A 25427-nucleotide genomic window follows, 5' to 3' on the forward strand; every position below is an offset into this window, starting at 1 on the left:
CCCTGCACTTCTGAATTTGCCACTACACTACTGGAAAGGAGACATCTTGCTTCTCTCTCCTCCAGCCTTGGCATGAGGGGGGGAAGGATTGCATAACAGGAAGTATGGGATCTTGAGGACTATCACCTTGAGTAATTGCCTCAGTTCCATCAGGATTTCAAAGCAGCTTCCCATCCTCCCCTCCCTCCCTCCTTCCCTCCCTTTTCTTTCTCTGCTATCTTCTCCCTCTCCCTTTCCACCCCTCCACCTTTTTCTTCCTCCTTTCCTCTAAACCATCTAGCTCTGTAGCAGCTACACTGACTGGCAGCAGCTCTCCCTCCCCCCCTCTACAACTTTTAAAGATACAGAAGACCTCTTGGAGGCTGGGCCTGGCAAACAAGAGGTCTTCTGTATCTTTAAAAGTTGTGCAAGGGAAAGGGAGAATTCCACCTTGTGGTTTTTCCCATTACAGGGTTGCAAGAACACCTGCACTTGGCTGACTTTCTCTTCTCCTAAAGATACAGGATGAGTCTCAGGCCAAGAACCTGGCAACCCTAGTTAGGAGATCCCTATTCCGTCAAAAGCTACAATTCCCACAGTTCTCTGGGCAGAGGGACTGACTGTTAAACCACTGAAGGAACTGTATCTCTGTTAGGGGAATAGGGGTCTCCTAACAACTCTCTGCACCCTTCACAAACTACAGTTCCCAGGATCCTTTGGGGGAAGAAGCCATGACGGTTTAAAGGGGAATAAATGTGTGGTGTGAATGTGGCTTAAGTCCTACCCAGAATAGGCCTACAGAAATTAATGAACCTAAGTTAAATCGTGTTAACTTCAGTGGATCTATACTTGAGTAGGACTAACACTGAATACCACTCATAGATATAGATCTACACACCTGTTTATGAAAAGACAACAAATAGGAACACAGAAACCTGCCTCATACTGCGTCAGACCATGAGCTCAGTCCTATATAGGCACACTTACTGAAGGCGTGAGTCCCATTGAACACAACAGGATTGGCTTCTCAGCAAGCATAGAGGACATTGCACTGTAAGCTCCTGTGGGCAGAAACCTTCCTTTTTCTTAACTGACAATGGGGAGAAAGCGTGGGGGTAGCTGCCTGCTGACATTTGGGTTTTTAACTTAGTGGGTGAAAAAGCATATTTTAAAAAGAGTACTAAGGTTGTTTTACTTTTTTTAAAAAATGTAAGAAAATTTAAATACGCTAAATCAACTGGAAATACGTCTGCTTTTCTTTTCAATGTATTTGGATATTTTGATCTCTATCACTAGAAGCTAAAATGATGAAACTGAGGTTATCATACTTTGGACACATCATGAGAAGACCTGATTCCCTAGAAAAGACAATAATGCTGGGAAAAACAGAAGGGAGCAGGAAAAGAGGAAGGCCAAAGAAGAGATGGATTGATTCCATAAAGGAAGCCACAGACCTGAACTTACAAGATCTGAACAGGGTGGTTCATGACAGATGCTCTTGGAGGTCGCTGATTTGTAGGGTCGCCATAAGCCGTAACAGACTTGAAAGCACATAACAACTCTCTATTTATTTATTTATTTATTTATTTATTTATTTGCAAAAGTGCCCCAAAGACACTGGTGGCCAAAGCTGGTTGGGGAATCATTTCTTAATTGTTAGAGCCCTCTTTTCGGGAAAACATAGGAACACAGGAGGGTGCCTCATACTGAATCAGACGGTTGGTCTATCTAGCTCAGTGTTGTCAACACTGACTGGCAGCAGCTCACCAGGATTTCAGACAATCAGTCTCTCCCAGCCCTACCTAGAGATGCCAATGGGGGCTGCGCCTGGGCCTTTCTATAGGCAAAGCAGATGCTCTGCCGCTGAGCTGGGGGCCTCTTCAACTTGAGACCTCCTCCTTCTCCTCTGGCTGAGCCTAATCCTGCCCTCCAAAGCTGCAAATGTGATCCACTTACAGCCAGCAGGGACACAGGTAGGTGTAGGTCTGTATGTGTGTCTGTCTATTAAGTGCAGCCATCCAGAATGGCTCCAATTACAGCTTTGCCACTTAATTTTTTTAAACCTTGTCAATTCCAAGGGTGTGGCTTTGTGGACCGTGCTGAGTCCCGGTTCTTTCTGCAGGTGTGTATAGAGGCGGGGCATGGGAAGGGGAGGCCCTGAGTCAGTAAGAAGGGCATATCCAGAACATACGAACCCTCCTCACCAGTAGCCTAGTGGCAAATTCAGAAGTGCAGGTTCACTTTATAATAGTCACGCCATGCCCCCTCAGAGCCATGCCCCCTTCCCCATGTTTCCTTGACTCCCTTGCTCTCCCTATGGTCCATGCCCCACTGAAACAGATCCCTCGGAGTCAATCAGCATGAAAGGGGAGCTCGCAAGTTTGCTACTGAGAAGAGTCTTCTCAGTGGCTAGTTCACCTCCTTTCACTTGGTCCCAATCAAAATGAAAGGACGAGGACTCTTCTCAGTGGCTAACACGCTCCCCTTTCGTGACGATCGGCTTGCACTTTAGAGACCTGGTTGGGACCCTGCTCCAAAAAAAGTAAAGGCTCTATGACCCACCAGGACCCTGGACGACTACACCCCTGCTCCCCACCTCTCAAAAAAAGTGAGGGAAGGAGACAATTGTTCCCTGTTTGGTCTGTTATAAAGCAAGGATTGGGGGGGGGAGGGCTGAGCTCAGGGACAAAAACTCATCAGAAACTTCCAAACAGCCCGTAAGGTGGTACAAGGCTTTTACTCTCCCCCCCCCGCCTGCCCTCCGACAGCTTGCAACCGTCCCAGGGCTCTTCTAGAGAGACGGCTCAGCTCCCGCAGAGAGAGAGGGATTCCTTGGCCGCTCCAGGGCCCGCTCACAAGCTGCTGAGTCAAAGGGACACCTCCGCGAGGAGGAGGAGGCGGAGGAGGCGGGAGGGAGGGCCAGAGGAAGAGAGCAGAAAGATAAATTGAGAGCAGAGGAGGAAAGGGAAAAGCCATGATAAATTGAGAGAGAGAAGGAGGCCGAAGGCAAGGGTCGTCTGGGAGTAAATGCCGGCTGAAAGCACTGCTGAGGATCGGGCCCAGGGCTGTCGGTCGCCAGGCACTTGTGGTAGCTGCCGGCGCGAGCCTAGGTGCCTCCTCCGGAGTAAGTCCTCAGCGATGCCTCCCGGGGCCTGCTCAAAAGCCAGCCTGATTGAAATGCATTGGGCCTTCCTCTCCTAGGTAAGTGGGGCGGGGTGGGGAAGTTAGGGCTCCAACTTTTTATTATTTTAACCTCCCCGAGCTTGGCAGGCAGCCTCCCTCGGGGGAAAGCGCCCTTGGCGTTCCGGAGGCTTGCCTCCTCGGCAAGACAGCCCCACTGGCCTTGGGGAGGCCTACTCCCGAGGAAGCATGCTGGGGCTCCTTCTGCGGGCTGGAAACCACAGGAGCCGCGTCCGCTGAAACGTTCGCCTAGTAGCCTGAGAGCTCCTTCTGGGGTCTGGCCAATTTCAGGGGATCCGGATTATCGGGGGTGGGGTGGGGTGAGTGTTTTCTAAATGCGGATCAGAAGATCTGCCTCGGATGACCTTTTAACAATCCGGATCTTTAAAAAAAAATCCCCCTCCTTTTTGCCATGTTCCACATTCTTTTTATATTAAAAAAGGATATATTTGGGATTTATGCACGTGTGGACTTATCAGACCCATCGGACGGTTCTTTCTTGAAAGGTCAAAGCGGGGGTGTGGGGGGAGGAATCAGACTAAATCCTCCAAAGGCCGGATTTTCGTTAATTTCGAGCTGTCTCCTGGAGAGGCTGAACCGCGTTGTGGCGTGTGTGTGGGGGTCCCCTGTGGACCATAGTGGAAAGCGACCGGCACCCCGGAAGGTACTAAATTCCTAGGCGGTTTACAAAAAAGGGGGGGATAACTAGAGCATCTCATATCGTAGAAGAAGGCGGTGAACATTAGCAAAACGATCACTGAATTCAGATTAAGGCGGAATGTAAAAATGGACAGTAAAAGGCTCCAACCCAAACGCGAGATTCTTCTGTGTGTATATTTTCTGGGGAAAAACAACTGGATCTTTCCCTGCGCCTTCAGTCAGGCTCGCCATGAGCTGACGCCTCGTTAAGGCCCCAGGCCCCACGACTCCACCCCCAGAGTCACTAACTTCAAATCGTGCCGGGAGGGGGGGTGTCCCTTGACATTCTTGGGACGTTTAACTTTTCAAATGTATCACGGGCATGTGAGCACGTGAGCGAGTGAGGTGAGCTTCTGCCCAAATGAAATGGATGGAATTTTTTAAAAAATGCATTTGCTGGTCAGAGGATGCGTTCATAAATTCAAGTTTAGGGTCAAAATAAGGATTCGTCTGAACGGGTTTTTCCTTAAACATTTGCCTTCGCATCCACACTTAGCGACGGCCGATACACTCAGCGCGATCGTATATATGTTTACTGGGAAGTAAGTCTCACTGAGTTCAATGGGACTTATTGCCAAGTAAGTGTCTGTGTGCGTAGGTTTAATTCTTATCCCAAACCCGATGCATGTACCATTCCTTTATAAAACAACAGTTAAGGCTGGAATCCGATGAGAATAATCCAAATGAGTTGAATCGGAACGATTTACAAATAAAAATGCATAGAACTACGAAATTCAGCGCGCTTTCTCTTTTTCCGAATATTCACTAAGGCTATTCGACTTAATCTTACCTATTCGAGCCAGCTGAAGTGTTCCCAATTATGGAAATCAATGTTTTGCTAAGGCAAGGGGAAAATAATTAAAAAAAAAACTAATGACAGCAAATAGTTTTAAAAAAAACTTCCTTGTGAGAACAATTTCAAAGAGATTAACATTTTTATTTTTAAAATTGCTTGCCCGACTGTTGCCGAGCCTTCGAGGATTAGTCTTTGAAACAAAAAAATGCCCTGTAATGATTTTTAAAAACACAAAACTTTTATCAGCAGTCATAAAGGGAGACAGTGATTCAGCTCATTGTGAACCTAAAATGTCGTTTGAAAATGCACCCAACTTGCACACACCCCAAACCAGAACCTCTTCCCCCCCCACACACACACATACCGCTTTGCTAATAACCCTATTTAGAACTTCATCACTGGCATAATGATAGGAAACAGGGTGGAAATGGCCTGTTAACAGTTGGATCTGGGCTGTAATTAATTCAGTGTCTCTTTTAATCAAACCGAGGAGCGATCAAGTTTCCTGAGCGTGTGACATCACCCTAAAAGCTTGCCGGCCAATCAGGAGGAAGACTGTAGGCCACGTGGACTTAAGTTCCAGGTTAAAAAAAATAAATAATTTAAATTTTTAAAAAAAGATAGAGGAGGAGGAAGAGGAAGAAGAAGAAATGCCAAACTAAACCGAGACAAATTGAGCAGCGAGCGGAGGCGCGCTTGCAGCAGGTTTTCAAAAGGGAAGCGGCGCTCTCCGAACTGAGCTGTCCTTGGTCCTGAAAACAAGCGCGGCGGCTTCCTCCAAGCACCGGGGACTTGCTTGGCAGCGACTCCGGAAGGCGACCATGGGAGGCGGGGATGTGGCCGCGATCCCGCGCCTCTTGCACGGGCGCTTTCCAAGGTGCTGAAATTATCCATCCGTCTCCAGCCTTTTTTTTTGCAGTTGGGTCGGGGCTTTGTCTTGAACGATGGTTTCCCACTCGTTCTCCGCCTAGTTTGGGTTTTTTACGGGGGGGGTTGTTATTTTTATTTTTTTATCTTGGGGGTGTATGTTCTTGCGCAGAGAGGGACCTTACGCGGAGTCGCAGGCGCTCTCCGTGGTCCTGAAGCCCCCCTCCCTTAGGGGCCCTGTCTTCTCTAATTCCTGCCTCCTGCTTGGTGCGTTTGCTGCTCTTCTCTCTCTCCCTCCCCCCGTTATGGACTCGATGAAAGTTTGCAGGGACGTTTCTTTTTGAAGTCCTTCCCTATCGGTTGGACATAAGGACTGTTGGGTCTGTGGGTAGAGGGAGGTGCTGGTGATGAGGAGTAGATCAGTTTAGGGTGGGGTTTTTTTGTCCCTACGCGAAGTTTGACTTTCTCCACCTCTGGCTTCCCCCCTCCCCGCTTCTCCTCTTCTCCTCCCCCCCCCCTGCAGCTAGCTTGGCTGCCGCTTCCCAAGAAGGACTGCGCCTTGGATCTTAACCCAGATCAGGAATTGCTGCTGGCCCACTTTTTCCCTCGGATCCGAAGCCTCTGGCGCTCCTGGCGTGGTTCCACCGCTCTGTCCCAGGCTTGACCCGGACGGCCGGTCAATGTCACCCTGAAAGGGCATGGAAGGCTCCAACGGGTTTGGGATCGACTCCCTCCTGTCCCATCGGCCCGGGAGCCCCGCCGTCTCCAAAGGGGACCCGCTCATGGGGGAAGGCCGATCCCCTTTGGAACTCAGCCCCCGCTCCGAAATCAGCAGCGGCTGCCCGTCGCCACCCTCGCCCGGCAGGGACTGCCTGGAGGCGGCGGCGGCTCCGAGACAAGGCGGCTTGGCGGGGGTGGGCCTGGAGGCTCACCTCCAAGGCGGACAGGTCTCGGCCCCGTCGCAATCCAGAACGGTGACCTCTTCCTTCTTGATCAGGGATATTTTGGCCGATTGCAAGCCTTTGGCGGCCTGCGCCCCTTACTCCAGCACCAACGGACAGAGCGCGCAGGAGGCGCCGGTGAGGATCCCCTCCAAGTCCGGCGAGGACTTTCGAGAGAAAAACCCCAACAGCAGCAACTCCTCTTCAGATACGGAATACAAAGGTAGGGAGACGTCGCTTCCTTCTAAACCAGCCGCCTCTCCTCTCCAGACCTAATAAATCACCCTTTTATTTCGAAACCACCGACGCACGCACGCGCGCAAATTAGGGTTTTCATTCTTGTTCCGGTATCTCCTAGAGCCAACGCTGGGCCATCTAGGACCACCAGCGGCCAGCCATGGGCTTCAGGAAAGCTCTCCAGCCAAGGCATGAAGGCAACGCCTCTGTTGCAAGTCCCGGAAAGCTGGGACTGGGAGATATATTGCATCTGGACGAGGAGGTTCTCGTTTGGAAGGTGAGGGTGTAGAACAGGATAAAAGATCAGTCGGTCTGATTTGGGTTCCTTCGTTTTCTGCGTTTTTCCCCCTTAAACAACTGCTGTAGTCGCTTTGGTTGGCGTACCTCCGTATTCTTCTAGAAAGATTAGGAAATCTAGCCAGTGCAGCCAGGAGTCACCCTGCAAAAGTGGTTTTGATAATAAATTTCAGTGCTGAAATTTCGATGTTGGCAGGAGAATTCGATACTAGGGTTTGTTTTCCGGGTGTGTCTTTTTTTATGGGGGAGAGAGGCAAAAATGAGGACCTGGAGGCAAAGCTTCTTTATTTTGCGTATTTACATCCGCATAATTCACCCCCTTGCGGATTTTCAACCGAATAGAAAAGCGTTGGTTGCGTTCCTCCGTAGGCCACAGCAAGAGTTTTCAGCTATTCTTTCAGCTGCGGTCCTCTCCACGTCTCCTCAGAAGTGCATCCCATTGAGGTCGATGGGACTGACTCCCAGATACTAAGGGTAGGATTGCAGCTTTATCTTTCTACATCACCGAGAAAAATCTGCCTTCTAATTTAGAGTGGGTTGCAGATTAAACTGGAAAAATGTCCCCCACGCACACACACGCACAGAAGCTTTATTCGAAGGAGGAGATGGGGGGGTACCAATATCCCCGAAGTTGTTAGGTTAGAAAGCGGGTGATTTTTGACATGCTAATCAATACAAGGTGTCGACCAGAGCTCAGTGGCTTCTAAAGAGAAGGCCAGAGTTCGCCTCTTCCAGCTCTATCGGATTTCCTCTCATTCCTAATCATTCCCTGAATGATCGCCGGTTTCCCCTTGAGTCCGACTCCTCCTCTGCCCCCCCCCTGAAAACTTTTCAGCGGGAGATCTCCTACTAACAGGGTCCGGTGACATATCCTCCTCAACGTCCACAGGGCCGTGAAGGCTTGCAAAGGCGCCCGACTCAACTGAGCAAAGGTCAGACTTGGAAAATTCGCCAAGGGATGTAGCTCCTCACATTTGTGTTTCTTTTGTTGTTGTCATGTGCCTTCAAGTCGATTTCGACTTATGGCGACCCTATCAATCGGCGACCTCCAAGAGCATCTGTTGTAAACCACCCTGTTCAGATCTTGTAAATTCAGGTCTGCGGCTTCCTTCATGGAATCGATCCATCTCTTGTTTGGCCTTCCTCTTTTCCTACTCTCTTCTGCTTTTCCCAGCATTATTGTTTTTTGTAGAGGCATCGAAAGGAAAAGGGGGGGTTCAAATGTTCTTCGATTAAAACAAAATTTGCGATACAGAGGGTGACTATCTTCATTTTAATAAGATTTTTTTCTTTCCTCGAAAGAGGCCATTTTTCTACCCGCAAAAAAATAAAAATAAATGTTCCCTGCCATATCCCCCCCATAAGAAGTAACATCCTGATGCAAACCTTCTTTCCGAAGACAAAAAAACCCGCGATCCTGGTTGTATTTACTTGGAAGTAAGCCCCAGTGACGTCAATGGCATGTTCCGTTTTCACTGAGTAATAATGTTGGTTCCTCTCGAGTAAATCCGACTGAAATGGGGGCGGGGGGGGTAACTCCCGAGTGAAACAGGCGTAGGATCGGACTGCGGTTGCGTTCCAGAACAGCATAATCCTCACCGTGCCTACTCAGAAGTCAGTCCTATTGAATTTAGTGGGGCTTACTCTAAGAAAAGTTGGGCTCGGAACTGCAGCCTCAGGCGGGAATAATTGGGTGCAGAACTGCAGCCTGGTCCTACGAGTGTTTATTCAGAAGTAGTTCCCAGCGTGGCTTACTTTTTCATTTGATTTCATTTAGCCCGGATCCCTGGCAGCTTCTCCTGCAGGATCCAGTGGATTTTTTGTTATGCCCCTCTTAGTCTGACATCTCCCTTTCAAAGGGTGACAAAACTGAATCGAGGTTTCCAAGGGCTGACAATGAAACCGATTCCTCACCCACCAAAACGGACGGAAAAAATTAACATATTCCTTAAATTGGGTAGATAGCACCTATCTCTCCAAGACATAAACGGATGGAGATTCCGCTCAAGCATAGAAAAGGTTATTTTCCTTCGCTCGGCGGTCAGATCAACTCACGCTGAAAATGACATCCTCGCTTTCGGTAGAAGGAGGCTAGGATAAACTCTGGGGCAAGTCCCATTGACATCTAAGGATATTTGCTTCCGAGTAAACCCGTCCAGGGCCGGGCTTACAAACACAAGGCGTCTCTCCCAGAGCCGGAACAGGATCTGCAGTGAGATTGTTGTGTGGTTCACAGTGAGTTTTCTGTTTCCCCTCCACGGAGAAACTGACCAGAATAGACAAAACTCAGATTAGGATCACCTCCTTAGATCGGCGGCATTCCCTTTGCCGCGCGCAATTCCCTCTCCCGGGCTGACTCTGAAGGAAGGCCTGCCATGTTCGACGGGTCTGGCCCCCTAAGTCAGGCTGTGATCCTAACCCCACTCCCTGGGGAGTAAGCCCCGTTGACACTTCGGAGCAGACACGGTTTTAGGACTGCGCTGCGAGGATGCCGACCTGCGGGTCCGCTCCGGTACAGGGTTACACGGAAGTAACTCTCCCCGGGTTCAGTGGAGTTTACTCCCAAGCACGGGTGCTTAGTATTGCAGCATTAATTTAAATAAAATAAAACCAATAACTTTTAAAACAAAAATAATATTCGGCCTCTTTATATAAGAGACGGGCCTGATCCAGGGGCACCCTCTCCTCCTTTTCCATTAGCAGCTGGGCCTAGGGGAAAGGCAGCGGGGCTTTTGGACAAGTTTTTTTAAAATCTTCTCCCATTCGCCAGTCCCCCCTCCCACCTTGTGTTGGATGTCAAATCCCCTCCCCACAAAAAGCAATTTACTTTGACATTCAGTTTCTTGCTGTCTAGTTGCTTTTTTTTAAGGCAGGATGGGTAAAGCGGGAGCCACATAAGTAATACATTTTACTCATCTACCTACATTTTACTCATCGCTTTTGCTTTCCCTTCCTCCCGTTTTCTCTCCTTGTATGTGTGTGTGTGTCCCGTCCCGTCTCGTTTCTTTTCTTTCTCTCGCTCTTGCTTTCCTCTCTTTTATTCCTCTCCTCCTTTTTCTCTTTGTCTTTCCATCTAATTTTACCTTTCCCCCTTTTTTCCGCCTCCTCTCAACTTTTTCTCTCCATCTCTTGCTTCCTTCCTTCACCCCCCCCTTGTCTTCCCATCCCGGTTTCCTTTTCCCTCTTTCTCCTCTTATCTGACTCTCCCCTTTTTCTCTTTCTCTCGGAGGAACTCCCCCCCCTCCAATTTCCCAGTCTTCGGCTCTCCCTTCTAAACATCCATCCCAGTCCACTCCAGTGCCAGGATGAGCTCTCCCTCGCCGGCATCCTCCTTAGGAGCACGCCTGAGACAGAGTCCATCTAGCTCAGTATTGTCTGCACTGACCGGCAGCGGCTCTCCAGGGTTTCAGGCAAGAGATATTCCCAGCCCTGCCTGGAGATGCTGCTGGAGACTGAACCTGGGACCTTCTGCATGCATGCAGGTGCTCCACCACTGAGCTACGACACTCCCAGCCACCCAAACCCGACTTTCTCAGTCTGCGGAGGTCACAGGCCTCTAATTCCAGGACACCCCCTTTTCCCCCCTTATAAAGAGGGGAAGGAGAGAAGAAACCGGGTTCTCCGCGCCCGCCTTCTTTTAATGAAAGAGCATCTCATGTTTAAGAGATATTCCTGCCGGTCTGGACTCCGTTTCTGCTTGAAAGGCTTGCCATCTCCCTGGTGGCTCAATTAAGTGGATTATTGTCTTCCTACAGAGAGAAATCAACTCGCGTGGAGGCTGAGCCCTGCCGCTCCTAAACCCTTCCACAATGAAATTTACCATAAACCACTGTTTAAAAACAACAACACCCTAATGCGGCCAATTTCTATAAACCGAAACTTGCTTCTCTTTCTGCACCCCTTACATATAAACATAATCTCTTTTAAGAACAGAGATAAAAGCTTGGCGAGGGGGAGAAAAAGTGGGGGGGGGCACTCCGGAGGAGTTTTCTGGCTGTGACAAGCTTCCCCCTCCATCTGAAATACCCTTCCCTCCACGCGGTTATGTCCACGCCATCCCCGAAAGGAAGGGAGGGAGGCAAACCAGTTTCAATCCGGATTGAACGGCAGGGACTCCCGGGCGATCTGTTCTGTGTAGGGGGCGGGGAGAGAATGGTTTCTGGCAATACACCCCCCCCCAAAAAAGAAAAGGCTCAGAGTGAAACCAGTTTCAAACCACTTTTTAACTTTGCAGCGGGTGGGAATATTATAAGAGGGGGAAGGGGGGAGGGAAGGGGGGGAAGGGGGGAGGGAACGCGGAAGGGGCATCTTCCTTGCAACTTGCATTTGGCCACTGCGCCTTCCTTCTCCCTCGCTTCCAGCGTTTTAGCCATCAGGATCGCTCCTTACTCCTAATACGCCCAGGATCTCGGCGTGTAAATGAAACGGAGAATCCATTTCTCCTGCAGTTAGGACGGCCCTATCGAAACCATCCTTTTGGGTTGACTCGGGTTTCATGTCTTCTTGTTGTTGGTAGTGCTGGTTGGGTTTATGTTATTTTCTCCCAGCAGCACTTTTTGAAACGGGAAAGTCTACATTTTTCCCACCTCTGTCCAAAAAAATAATCATCAAGGATCTCTTACTTGGGGCAGTCAGAATTGTCTGTGCACACACATTTCATTCTCTCCTTTGAAAGGAGATCTGTGGACTAAAAAACACCAGCTGGCCTGGTGCTTAGCGGACTGGGGAGGAGGCCCTTGTTTCGAATCCTTGCGCAGGTCTCTGGATTGACTCTAGGCAAACCTACCTCACAGGGTTGGCGTGAGGATAAACTTGGAAGTAGCCTCAACTCCTTGGAGAGGGGTGTGTGTTCAAAAATGTGATAGTGACAGCGACAGTAATGTATGGATTGCTGTCGAAACTAAAATTTTGAGATCTCAAAACTAAAAGAAAAAACTGGCTTGCCTTTTCAAAATCCGTCTTTTGAAGGTTTATCGGGGAGTGAGTTTGAGGGCAACAGATTAAAAATCAATCCCAGCAACAACCAATTCTGAGGGAAGGGTGTTGTTCCCTCCTTCTGGTTTACATTTAAAGCTGCAATCCTATCCTCGCTTACCTGGGAGTAAGCCTCATTGAACACAGTAGGGTTTCCTTCTGAGGAGACATGAGGAGGATTGCATAATTTACTGCTGCAGACACGATGAAAACTGTAGTGTCAGAGGAGAGGGGGACGTTTTCAGCAAAATCCGGCTAGGAAAATCACAGAGGAAAATAGGAATTTTTAGAGTCCTTTGAGAACATGGGGAAAAGTCACTGTGACCAGGCATAATTCCCTGGGATTCCCTTCTCTTCTGAGTAGAGTCAACCAACCAACATAATGGATGTTTTTAGGCTGCAGCCCTGATCCCATTGGCCTGGGAGTAACCTCATGGAATTCAGCGGGACTTACTTCTGAGTAGTCGTCCTGGAATGGCACTGTTAACAGTCCCATTGAGAGGAGTTAGGCTGCAGTCACATCCGACACTTACTTCGGAGCAAGCCTGACAGAGCTCACTGGGATTTACTTCCAAGTAAATGTGTACAGGATCTGGCTGCACAACACGTGCTTCTCTGCCATTTGAAATCAGGCGGAGGCAGGCAGGGAATTTACCGGAAAGGAAGCCCTATTGATTGCATTGAGGCTTACTCCCAGGTAAAGGTGCGTAACCTTGCGCCCTTCAAATCAGAGGAGCCATGGGAATTAATGGACATGGCTAACTTTGTTGACTACCAGCCCAGGTATCAGTCAAATCTGCATGGATTTAGCGTTCCCAAATTAGGGTGGTTGGGTTATTTTATTTTATTTTCCAAACTAGAAAAAAACACTTTTATCATTCAGATGATCACTAACTCCAGTTGCAATAGCCTCAGAAGTAATCTCCACAGTAGAAAACAAAATCACGGTTGTATTCTAGAGTAGGGGTTACTCAGAGTAGCCCCACTGAAATGAATGAGTTAGTCTACTCTGAGTGGCGCTACCGTTAGAGACAGCCCAGAGAGATCCATAGCCCAGTTAAACCAAATTAATAGGGCTGTGTGTAGAGCTGAAGCCGGAGGCTGATCCGGAGTGTAATGCCGGCATTCCATAATTTTTGATACTCTTTGTAGCAATTAAGATCTTACCTAAAAACGCCTATACTGTATCCATTTGGTATGGCCTGATCGTAGGTATGTTTTACACGAATGTAACTGTCACCCTGTTCAGTGGGGTTTACTCCCCGGCAAGGGGGAATTGCAGGCCACGATAGTCGTTTCCTCGTGAGTAAGTTCTATGGATCACCGTGGGATCCCCGCAAATGACATAGGCTTATGTTTGCTGCTTTTCTTGGCTTCTTAGATACTTTTATCTTTCGATTTTTCTGAAGGTCACATTTTGTATCAGGTTGAAGAATCAAATCAGTTCCCTGGGATTTCTGATGGGCGCCCCATCCTCCACGTGCTTACTCAGAAGTAACAGAGAGATCTTTTCAAATCCCCAGTCATTTTACGGAGGGGAAAAATGCCTTTCATGGTTGGATTTTTTCTTTATTTCGAATAATCTGGTTTTCAATCAAGGTTTTTGAATTTGACCGCAAGAACGTTTTGGCTAGCGTCAGTCCAGAGTTAAGCAGTGTGACATCCCCTTAATTTCAGGGCTTACCCTAAAAGTCTCGGTAAACCAGAAATATTTTAAATAAGTAAATAATTTTAAGGGGAAAGGTTTTCAGGGGCCTCTTATTTCTGACACTGAAGTCATGCTTGGCTGGATCGTTGAGGCATATCACTGAGGACCCTGCCCTGAGATCAATTGATGTTGGGCGGGGGTATCAATAATTTTAATAATAAATAAACAGCACGTGTGTGTGTATATATGTTTGTGGGTGGAGGGGTGACTGAATTCATTGTCCCTTGGCATGTTGCGAAAACTGTCATTTAAGAAGAGCACGCATTAGTGAAGGCAAGAGCACACCACATTGTGCACACCATGAGACACGGTATCTCAGATTGAGGGTGTTGTAGAATTCAAGTTCCTAGATCTCATGGAAGTTCATCGGCTTCAGTTTACATACAGCTACACTGTCCTAACTGGGTTGACAAAGGCGCCTAGGCTGCAATCCAATCCGTGTCTACTCAGAAGTGAGTTCCATCGGGTTCAACAGGACTTACTCCCAGTCCCAGATAAGCGAGTATTGGATTGTAACCCTCATGTTAAACTCTCCTAGACTATCAATGACCCACAGACAGTGGGCCTTACTTCTGAGGAAGCATACCTGGGGGGGGCGCTCTTCAGGCCGCACATTTTACCTAGAAACACAACTTACTTCCAAGTAAACAGGACTCTCGTGGGAAGGGGGTAGGAGCAGGCCCATAGCCAGCTGAAATGTTCGGGGGGAGGTATCGAAACAAGTAGAGAGGAGCAGATTTTTTCCCTGTAATAATTTTATTATTATTATTATTATTATTATTATTATTATTATTATTATTATGGTTTATTTCTATGCCGCCTTTTTGGCCAAAATGCCCTCAAGGCGGCAAACAAAAAAATAAACACAAATATGGAAATACACATCAATGAAAACAGCACAATTTACAAAACTTAAATAACAAAGTATTAAGATTATTAAAAAGCAACTTACTAAAGTAGCAACTTTCAGTGGCAATACAGTATTTTTTCCAATTAATTAATATTAATTATTTAATTATTTTTGTACAACCTCTGGGGGGGGCAGGAACATTTTAGGGGGGTGATCCCACAGGTACAGCTCCGGGTGGGAGCCCACACAGGGGAAATGGGCTGCGCCCATCGCCATCACGTCTAGTCTGTTCTCCTTTCCTTTTCATTCCATTCTGCACGGCAATCTCATCTCTCTTTTTTTCTCCCTCCCCCCTGCCCTGCTCAGTAAAAGAAGAAGGGGACAGAGAGATCTCTAGCTCCAGAGAGAGCCCCCCAGTGCGGCTGAAAAAACCTCGCAAAGCCCGTACGGCCTTCACGGATCATCAGCTGGCACAACTGGAGCGCAGCTTTGAGCGGCAGAAATACCTGAGCGTCCAGGACAGGATGGAGCTGGCCGCCTCGCTCAACCTCACGGACACCCAAGTGAAGACCTGGTACCAGAACAGAAGGTAAGAGAGAGGGAGGGGAGCAGGTGAGGTGGGGCCTCCTTCCCCCTCCCTTACTTCGGATCAATTACCCTGGAATGACCTGCCTCTTCTTCTTCTTAGGGAAGGGTGACTGCTTTGTTTTGGAGAGCACAATCACATACCCAAGTTTGTACTTGGAAGGGAAGTCCAATCTCCTGCTGGAAAGCGAGGCACTTCAAGTCTGCTTCCAGGGTTGTGGGAAAAAGGGGGTAGTTACTCTAGGGTAATTACTTCTTTTTTTAAAAAATGTTATCTTTTATTTTAATCCTCTTTTGCCAAATCCAGTGCTCGGCCAACATTTATTTATTTTTATTTAACAACGTGTATATACCACATTATTTTTTAAAAAAACAACAACACCCAACTCTTATGAGGTTGATAGAAACATATCACCACAGTGGGTGGAAAAAATCAACAAGAGACAGAAAACAGAGAATGAAGTAACCAAACGGTAAATAGATGGAGAGGTAACATCCACACCAGACATTTCAAGTGCAGTTAAACCACTTGGCTTTCCCCAAAGAATCATGGGAAGTGTCATTTACCCCTCACAGAGCTATAATTCTCAGCACCCTTAACAAACTACAGTTCCCAGGATTATTATTATTTTTTAAAGAGGGAGCCATGTGCTTTATGGTGTGGATAGATATGGGAAGTAATTCCGCTTCTAATTTGGTTTAGCTCCTCCTCTGCTTGTGAAAGAGGCAAAGTGAACAGCCAAAGGATATATTTGCATGCCTCCTTTTTTATTTTTTAATGCATTTGGGTTAGCTAGTCCCTCTGCTCATCTAAATATCCAAGGCTGAGGTGGCTAACTTGTGGCCCTTTAGGGCTCACTGACTGCACTTCCAATCATCCCTGCCCATTGGACATACTGGCTGGGGCTGTTGGAGTTTGAGTGGTCTCAAGGACCACAGGTTCCTGTCCCTGACAATATTCTCTTTTTAAAATAAGGCCAGCTCCCAGGTCGTTGTGACACTGTGCACACGTTTAAGTTTCACAGGTGTTTGATGATTAGCTACACTAGAAATGAATACAGAGACAGCAAAGCTGGCTGCAAGCCTGTTTTCAGATAAGAGGCCCTCCTATCAAGCTGAATGGAAAATCTTTCCGATTAGCTGGGGAAGTGGTTTTTTTGGGGGGGGAGGGAATTTAGTGATTCTTACAATGATCTAGGAACTCAGAAGGGGCCTTTTCCCACATGTTGCAAAGGGAAAACTGCAGGGATCTGCAACCAAGTCCCAGACACTACACGACACGTGTAAAATACTCACATGTTGACATTTTAAGGTAATGTGTAAACTGGACTCTTTGGCTTATTGTATTTCCAAAATCCTTTGAGGGCAACAAGAACGGTCTTCCACACACGCTTTGTAAATGTGTCAGGGAGGGTACCACCCTCTGGTTTATGGGTGCTTCCAGAGGACCAGAAGGAGCCCAGGGTGGCAAACAAAGACATCAAAAGCATCTTTAAAATAAAACATATTTTAGAGCCTCTTTAAAAATAAATATTTAAAACATCTTTTTTTTTTTTTTTAAAAACACCCTAACAATTCCAACACAGACTCAGACTGGGATAAGGTTTCTACTTAAAAGGCTTGTTGAAAAAAGAAGGTCTTCAGTGTTGCAAAGTAGAAAAATTAGGCACTTGAGCATCTGAGTGAGCTTTGTGTGTTTGAATCTTTGCTAAATATTACACCTTCCCTGGAATTAGTCAGACTGAGACTTTACACTTCAAAATAAGAAGTAACTACTTTATTCTGGAAGTATGTACTTGATAGGAAAGAGTTCTACATTTAGCTAACTAGCTAAGTTGGGGACAACACTAAGCCTAGTGTTTGCCCTCATGCTGTGAGGAGAGAGAGAGACAAAGAGATGTCTGCTCTCCCTCTCAAGAGAACAAAGAAGAAGATGTGGTCAACATCCTGAGAATATCAGTGTAACAGGAAGGAAGAGTCAGCAGGAGATCAAGGGATAGGTATTAGCCTAGCAGTCAGGAGGTCTCTGTCTGAGAGTGGCGAAACTGGGAATGGAGAGACTGAGTGAGCCTTTAGGTGTGTTTGAATCCTTGCTAAAGATTACACCTTCCCTGCAAATTAGTCAGACAGAGACTTTAAGCTTTAAAATAAGAAATAACTACTTTATTCTGGAAGTACATACTTGATAGGAAAGAGTTCTACATCTAGCTAAGTTGGAGATGCAAACACTAAGTCTGGTGTTTGCCCTCATGCTTGGAGGAGAGGGAGAGACAAAGAGAAGATGTCTGCTCTCCTTCTCAAGAGAAAGAAGAAGAAGGAAGGAAGAAGAAGATGTGGTCAGCATCCTATGCATATCAGTCTAGCAGGAAGGGAGAGACAGCAGGAGATCAAAGGACAGGTATTAGCCTAGCAATCAGGAGGTCTCCTCTCTAGCTACCCTTTTTAACCCCATGCAGCCTCAACCCGCCAGTTGGAGTTGAACCACATATTCCAACACCCCTTGTCAAGGAGAACTTGGTTCACTCCCCGAGGTTCATCTTGCCTCTTAGCTTCTGGTGTCGAACTTTGCCCAACGGCTTGGTCAATGCATCAGCTGTCATCTCTTCTGTTGGACAGTAGGTCATCTCTAGAAGTCCTTTCTCCCTTATGTCCTTTAGGTAGTGGAACACATCAATGTGCTTCATGCGAGAAGCTGGAGGTCTTGAGTAGCTGATAGCTTTAGTTTTAGGTTTGCAGTGCCTTTCAGATATCTTGCCACCTGCGCCAAAAAGATAACAGAGATGGCACCTGTCTAATATTTAAGGGGAATGAATTCCAAAGGGTCTGTGCCACCACACAAAAGATGCATTTATTCAGCATCCATTCCGATTTGTTTGCAGGGAGATTAGACAACGTTGGCTATTTAATGAGCATTCACCCCAATTTGTTTGTGCAGCGGTTAGACGACTTTCCATCAAAGGAAGTGTTCTCCCATACTTTTGCATCCAGATCGTTGTTAATTTATTGCAAAAAGCCTGACAATCTGGGGGAAGCTGGTTTGTTGATCAGCTATAATTGGGTGACCTGAATTGGCAGCGTGTGCTTGAATTTATTTATTTATTTCGTTTGCTTCATACTTCAAAAGAAGCCTCTAAGCACTGCAAAAGAAAACAAAACAAAAAATCCAACAAAAGTACACATTGAAAACAATACAAAACATTTGGGGAAAAAACATCGTAAACATTAACTTCTTAACATTAACATTAAACATCATAAAAACCAAATTACTTGTTTAAGATAATACAAAGATATATATATATATTACACTTCAATATAAGCTAAAATAACTAACATAATAAATCACAAACACTACTAAAAGATTACGACGAAGACCAACAACCCCACCCACCAAACGCACCAGTGTGTGTACAGGTAGCAACATCATTCTGACTGGCTGCTCCCTCCGCAACATACGCTCCCACCAAAAGGTGGGCCAACCCTACACAATCCCCACCCCTGGTGTTCCCTCCTCTCACAATCATTCCATACACACACAACATCCATAAGAAGGGGGGGGGTGACCAAGGGTGTAGTCATCCAGGGTCAGGAGGGTCTTAAACCCTTTACTTAGAGCAGGGTCCCAGCAGGATCTCTAAGATTCCAGCATCCTATGAACCAATCAGCATGAAAGGGGAGAGTGTTAGCCACTGAGAAGACACTTAAACACCCAAATACTTAAAAACACCCCTATGAAAAGAACTCAGTCTAAACAGGTAACTGCATTTACCAGCATTTCTCTCTTATGCATTTCCTCTCTCAGTGACTAAATGTAGACTGTAAGCTCCTCTGGGCGGAGACCTCTCTAATTTCTGCTTATGGGATCCTCAAAGGATAGACAGATGCTACAGTGTAAAGAAAACCTTATTGTTACTTAAAATATTTATACCCCAGCTTTCTGCCTAACCTCTTTGTAACAAATTACAACGTTATTAACTCAGAGTAGACCCCACTGAAATGAATGTACCTTTATATTTCCCCTCCAAAACATAAAGCATTGCATTTATTTGATTATTTCTTTATTTATTACATTTATATCCCACCCTACCTCCTAGAAGGAGCCCAGCGTGGCAAATAGCAACACTGGAAACACTCTAAAACATCTTAAAAACAAAAGGCTTTAAAACATATGAAAACAGAAAAACATATTTAAAAACATAGAAATGACTTAAATAAATTAGTCATGTCCATCAGTTTCTGTGGGCTTACTTTGAGTAAGGCTAACATTGGATACTATCTAATCATCATCATCATCATGATTTGGCTAGTCTATAGCTAGTTCTACTCAGAGTAGTTCCATTGAAAATAATGGACACGAGTAATTTAGATCCATTAATTTCAGTGGGTTTGTTTGGAGCAGAACTTAGGCTGCAATCCAGTCCGTGTCTACTCAGAAGGAAGCCGCATATTATTAGGCATAAGGACAGAACATGAAGCTTTCCCACACTAGACCGATTTCAGACTCGTGTTTTTAGATCTGTATTTATTTCTTTGAAAAAAAGACTTCGATTTAGTTCTAAGGCGTGTTTTTGTAAAGAAATAACTTCCCACCAGCCGCGATTATTTATCCCCAAGGTTTGCCTCCGCTGCACTCCACCCACCCGCCAACTACCCTAGAAGCAGAAATCATTTCAGAGCCGGAACCGACCATTTAATTCGTGAGGGTGCAAAAAGAGAGAGCGGTGGGTGGGTGGGTGGTGATGCAAAACTCTCCCCTTTTTTTAAAGCTAAACACACACAACAGCGCACATAACACACTGGCCCATTAATAATAAATACCAATTACTGCTTTGGGCATCAATAATTAAGAGCAGTTACAGTAATTACACAATTATGATGATGATGAATAATTTACTCAGGAAAATAGGTCTTAAAGCGCTTCTTCGGGAGCAAAACGGCAAGAGGAAGGTTGGAAACGGTTTTGATTTGGATGGGACGAGATCCGGAGCTGCAGACAGTAGCGGCCGAGCGTGGGCTTGGCTGTTGCCTCTAGTCAGAGTAAAAGGGGTTGCGATTTAGGCATGGCAACTTGTGGAATTCCCAGTTCAGGGCAACAGAACGTCGGGAGAGGGTTCCTCAGCTTCACCCATCCGTTTGCTCGCATTGAAGCACTCTAGCAACACAATTTGTTTGCGTGGCGGTTAGAGGACTTTCCATCAAAGGAAGTGTTCTCCCATCCGATTAATCAAAATGCTTGCTCCATGTGCTCCTGTCATGCGTCAAATGCGTGCGCACTTGCTTCGAAAGGAATCTTGTTGGACTAAGTGGGATTTACTCCCCAGGGGGCATGCCACAGATCAGCTTGCAAAATGAATCAGAATGGTTGATATAAGAAAACAATATATTTGGGGGCTGTGGACCGCAGAGGGGAGGAGAGGGTTTAAAGGACCCACACATGGCACACTGCAGATTATATACTTTTTGGACTGAGAAGCTAGAGATGGAATAGTTAAGCTGTTTCTTTCTTTGGAGAGCAACCCCCCCTCCTCTATCTCTTTCTATATTAGTGTTTATTTTGAATTTCTTCATATAGATTGAACCTGACAGCATTCATGGGGTTCAGTCCCTGCAGACAATTTTTTTTAAAGTTATATTAAAATGGATCCAAACATACTCTAGTTTCACACATTATTTTTCTGTCCCTTCAGGACTACTCATTTATTCAGGAACGTTTGCTGGTTCCCACCTCTCTCCGCTGCATCATTTTAATTCAGTTTTGCTTGCCCGAAACAGATTTGTGCATCTAAACAGAAACATAACAGATTTCCCTCACTCTATCCCGACCAGCCAGCATTTTGTTAAAAATGACAGCCCACCAGAGGCACCTGGGAAGACAACAAACTCTCCCCTGGTTTTTGTTCCTAACTTCTGGTACTCTGAGGTAGACTGCCTCTGGAAGTGGCTGTTCTACCTGAGTTAGTATACCTCATAACTATTGCTCAACCCATCCTGATTTTTATTTTATTTTATTATATTATATTATAAAAGCCACCTAGGTTAGTGGCTATCATCACCTCTTGTGCTGCAGATTCAACTAATTAATTCTGCCTTGTACATTATTTTGGCTACCTGGAATGTTTTCCTTCCAGTGTTGCAGTTAGGTAATTTTAAACTCAGGACTTAAATAGTCTCATGGGGGCTCTCTCTTTAATGGTAAGGCATATTATTTCATTTACTTCAAAATGGAGTAAGCAATGCGGAGTTAGATGAGCCAATCGTCTGCCTTCATATAACACAGCTTCCTATGTTTAAGGGAAAGGGCCATGGCTCAGTGGTAGAACACTGTGCGTTGCCCACAGAAGGTCCCAGGTTCAATCCCCAGCATCTCCAGGTACGGAAGAGACCCACTGCCTAAAACCCTGTAGAGCTCTGGCCAGTCAGTGCAGACAATACTTCTTCTGAGGCTCTTCTCCAGGTCCCTGCTCTGAGGAGGTTCAAGGGAGGGTGGTGAAAAGGGAGAGGGCCTTCTCAGTGGTGGCTCGCCATCTGTGGAATGCACTCCCCAGTGAGGTCCTCCGGGCACCTTCGTTGACATATTTTCAGCGCTGGGTAAAGACTAATCTTTTTTCTCAAGCTTTTGATAGACTAGGGGGATAGCGGCCTGTTATTAGCGTGCTGCCAAAACATCCTGTGTGTGGCCCGTCTGGGAGTTGTTCCTGCTGTTTTTATTGTTCTTGGGAACACAGAAAGCTGTCTTGCCCCAAGTCAGAGCCCCAAGTCTAGCTCAGTACTGTCTACCCTAACTGGCAGAAGCGCTCCAGGTTTCCAGGCAGTCTCTCCCAGATGCTGGGGGTTGAACCTGGGGCCTTCTGCATGCAAGACACATGCTCCGCCACTGAGCCAGCGCCCTTCCCCAATAGGAACCTACCTTATACCGAGTTAGACCCTGACTGGCCTTGACTCCCCAGGGTTTCAGACAGGGGTCTCTTTCTAAGCTGTACCCACAGATGTGGGGGATTGAAACCTTCCACCTTCAAAGCATACACTCCCCCACTGAGGTAGGGCAACTTTCAAACTGTTCATCTGCTCTTGAACCATCCAGTGATACAAACCGGAGGATCAGGGGCATTTCCAAGATGTGCAACTGAACACACACATAGAGAGAGTAGGGATGGAAAGATCTGTCTCGGTTTTCTCCATTTCTCATTCTTCCAATGTTAAAATCAGTCCTCTGCATTTCTGCCGCAATCTGCGAATTTTTTTTTTTTAAATCCTCATGAAAATTCTCCACCGTTTTAGTGCGAATTTCTCCAAATAAACACATTTTTGTAGGCAGTTTGGTACACGTTTTTGGAAGCCATTTCTCATCATTTCATGCCCTTTTGCGTGTTATTTTCACTCACGTATTCATTTTTATGCATACTTTCCCCCAATATGGGCATTTTTGTAAATGTTTAGTTGCGAACTGCATCCCAAAAATTCCAATAAGTGCAAATTTCAAAGGATGGCTGCGTTTCGGTTCTCAGATTGTTTCGGAAATTGTGCATTTGATCAGTTCTGCTTGAAATGCCAACTGAATCCAAATGCTCATCCATCCCTAGTAGAGAGATGATGGCAGCGCATGTGTGAACCACCCCAAAGACTGCAAACCCTTTGGCAAATGCAGGCGCCCAGGGTGTGTTGGCTCATCATGGTCAACCTGGCCGCAGTGTCTTGACCCCTGAACCTTATTCATTTTCTTTCCCTTTTCTTGCTCCCCAGGACCAAATGGAAAAGGCAGACGGCGGTGGGCCTGGAGCTGCTGGCTGAAGCCGGGAACTATTCGGCCCTCCAACGGATGTTCCCGTCGCCCTATTTCTACCCGCAGAGCTTGGTGTCCAACCTTGACCCGGGGGCCGCCCTTTACCTGTACCGTGGGCCCAGCGCCCCACCGCCAGCCCTGCAGAGACCACTGGTCCCCCGGATCCTCATCCATGGACTTCAAGGGGGCAGTGAGCCCCCACCGCCCTTGCCTCCGCTGGCGGGAGTCCTGCCCCGGGCGGCTCAGCCGCGGTGAGCAGCGGGGGGCCCCACCAGGCGCCGCTTCTGGAGGACCACGTGGGGACACCACCCACCCTCAGGCCTGGCCTGGCTCCTCACCAGTGCCACAGAAGAACACGCGTGCATAAGCAAGAGAACAAACTCACTCCGGATTGACTCTGACATCAGATCTGGGTTGGCAGTTGGGGGTGGGTGGGGGGCTTGGCCTGACACGCAGCTGTGGTGCACATGTCCCAGGGCCTCCTTCACACAACCACCTGACTGGTGTTTTGTGTTTCGCCCCCCTCCTCTACACACCAACCAACCAGTGGCAAACAGCCTGCAATTACACATACACACGTTCCCTTTCCCACCTGTCTGCACTGGACACCCTGCTCTTCATACCCTTCGCTTCTCATAGACTCTGGTTTGCACTCACAGTTAACACAAACCCAGAGTCCCTTCCCCTAGAACTGGGCCGCCCCTGGTTGCCATTCTCCCCCCCCTTTCAAAATTCCTGCACCTTTTAGACCTGTGCAACAGGTAGACATTCAACAGATGCAGATTTCCCCCTAGCAAGGCGGGAATGCTTTGCCTGATTTGAAGTAGCCGCCTAGCACACAGGACCCTTTCCAGTACACAAACGTGGTCTGATATTCCTCCTTTTGGTAGTACCCCCTTTCCGAAGAACCTTTCCCCCCCCCCCACAGCCCAAGGACCACATTTCTTCCTGGGCAATCTCCTAGGGGCAATGGATAGGGCCAGAAGTAAAAATGGGTCGGGTGACTCTCCCCCAGTGTACCGAACTGAGATGGCCATCTGCACGCAGTTCTCTCCACACACACCCAGTGGTCCTCTGCACCCCTCCAGCCAGACGAGGAAGAGGCATGATCAGAGGTCAAGGACACATTCAAGCCAGGCAAAAGCACTCTGGCAGGGTGCAGCGCAGGGCCTGGGGAGAACCCTGCAGGCCAGTTAGAGAGGCTTGGAGGGCCTCATTTGGAGGGTGTCAGCCCTGTTCTGCATACCTGAAGGCCCACCTCTGGTCCACGCACACAGAGCGACTCTCGGCGAACAGACTATCCTGAATGCACACATACTTACGTACAGATACATGGGCCCTTCTGCCAGAGTGTAGCATTGCTTGATGTCTTTTGCATTGGCAGGATCTGGCCAAAGTTTAGCACTTTTTAAAAAAGTCCCCTTGATTTCAACTGGAGGGAACAGAGTTGAGGTGCCTGCAGGGGTGCAGTCCTCCAGGGTCGCCCTGGGTTGTAGACCCTTTACTTTTTTGGGAGCATGGTCCCAGCCAGGTCACTATGTACAAGCCAATTGGCATGAAAGAGGAGTGTGTTAGCCACTAAGAAGAGTTCCTGTCCTTTCATGCTGATTGGAGCCAAGCAGAGTGAAAGGAGGTGTGTCAGCTGCTGAGAAGACTCTTTTGAGCAACTAACACACACCCTCCCTTTTCATGCTGTTGTAGCGGAGTGTGGACTTGGAGATGACATGGAGAGCAAGGGTGCCGAGTGGAAGTGGGAAAGGAGCGTGGCTGCGAGGAGGTGTGGTATGACTATCATGAAGGGACCAGGCACTTCTGAATTTGCCACTACGCCACTGAGTGCTCGCTTAACTTTCTTCCACTGACACCCATGCGGCTGGATTGTATAGATCCCATTTGTGGCCTGCAGCTCAAGCCCCCCCCCATCCCCTCAACTGCGCATGAACTAGTGTTGTGCCAAAAGTTTCTCTTACTGTTTCCCTCCCCCACCATCCCCCATCCGTTAACGAGAAAAGAAATTGCATTCAAAAATGATCAACAGGGAGAAAAATATTCAGGGAAATTCTCGTGCACATAGTATAGGGGTGTCGTTGGGCGTACCTTACTTTTCAGGCAGGTGTTTGCGCGTGTCTTTTCGTTCTACAAATCATCTCATCATCAGTGGCCGGCACTTTGCAGCCGTCCCAGGTGCCCGGAGTTCATCTAAAGCCCAGGGAAAGACATTTTATGAGTGTAATGCCTTCCATGAGGCTTTTTTTTTTTCAAATCAGGAAGCACAGGCAGGTAGGGTTGCTAGGTTCATGGCCTGATCCTGATCCTGTATCTTTAGGAGACAAGAAAGTCAGCCAAGTGCAGGTGTTCTTGCAACTCTGTAATGGGAAAAACCACAAGGTGGAATTCTCCCTTCCCCTTGCACAACTTTTAAAGATACAGAAGACCTCTTGGTTGCCAGGCCCCACCTCCATCAGGTCTTCTGTATCATTAAAAGTTGTGCAGAGGGAAGGGAGAATTCCACCTTGTGGTTTTTCCCATTACAGAGT

At 47.2% G+C, this 25427-nt stretch overlaps 1 protein-coding gene across 2 annotated transcripts; it reads left to right on the plus strand.

The window, feature by feature from the left end:
- The first annotated feature begins 2968 nt into the window (after positions 1-2968).
- BARHL1 (BarH like homeobox 1) lies at positions 2969-24385 on the plus strand. 2 transcript variants are annotated; one of them, XM_061603890.1, is made up of 4 exons: positions 2969-3180; positions 6045-6685; positions 14895-15117; positions 22851-24385. In XM_061603890.1, exons 2-4 carry the CDS (start codon positions 6220-6222, stop codon positions 23143-23145), a joined length of 984 nt encoding a protein of 327 aa, XP_061459874.1. In that variant the 5' UTR covers positions 2969-3180; positions 6045-6219; the 3' UTR covers positions 23146-24385. The 2 variants fall into 2 exon arrangements, with proteins under 2 accessions (XP_061459874.1, XP_061459875.1); XM_061603891.1 differs by lacking the exon at positions 2969-3180 and adding an exon at positions 5459-5531.
- The last annotated feature ends 1042 nt before the right edge of the window (positions 24386-25427 follow it).

The sequence above is a fragment of the Rhineura floridana genome, chromosome 20, assembly GCF_030035675.1.
Source record: "Rhineura floridana isolate rRhiFlo1 chromosome 20, rRhiFlo1.hap2, whole genome shotgun sequence".
NCBI lineage: Eukaryota > Metazoa > Chordata > Lepidosauria > Squamata > Rhineuridae > Rhineura > Rhineura floridana.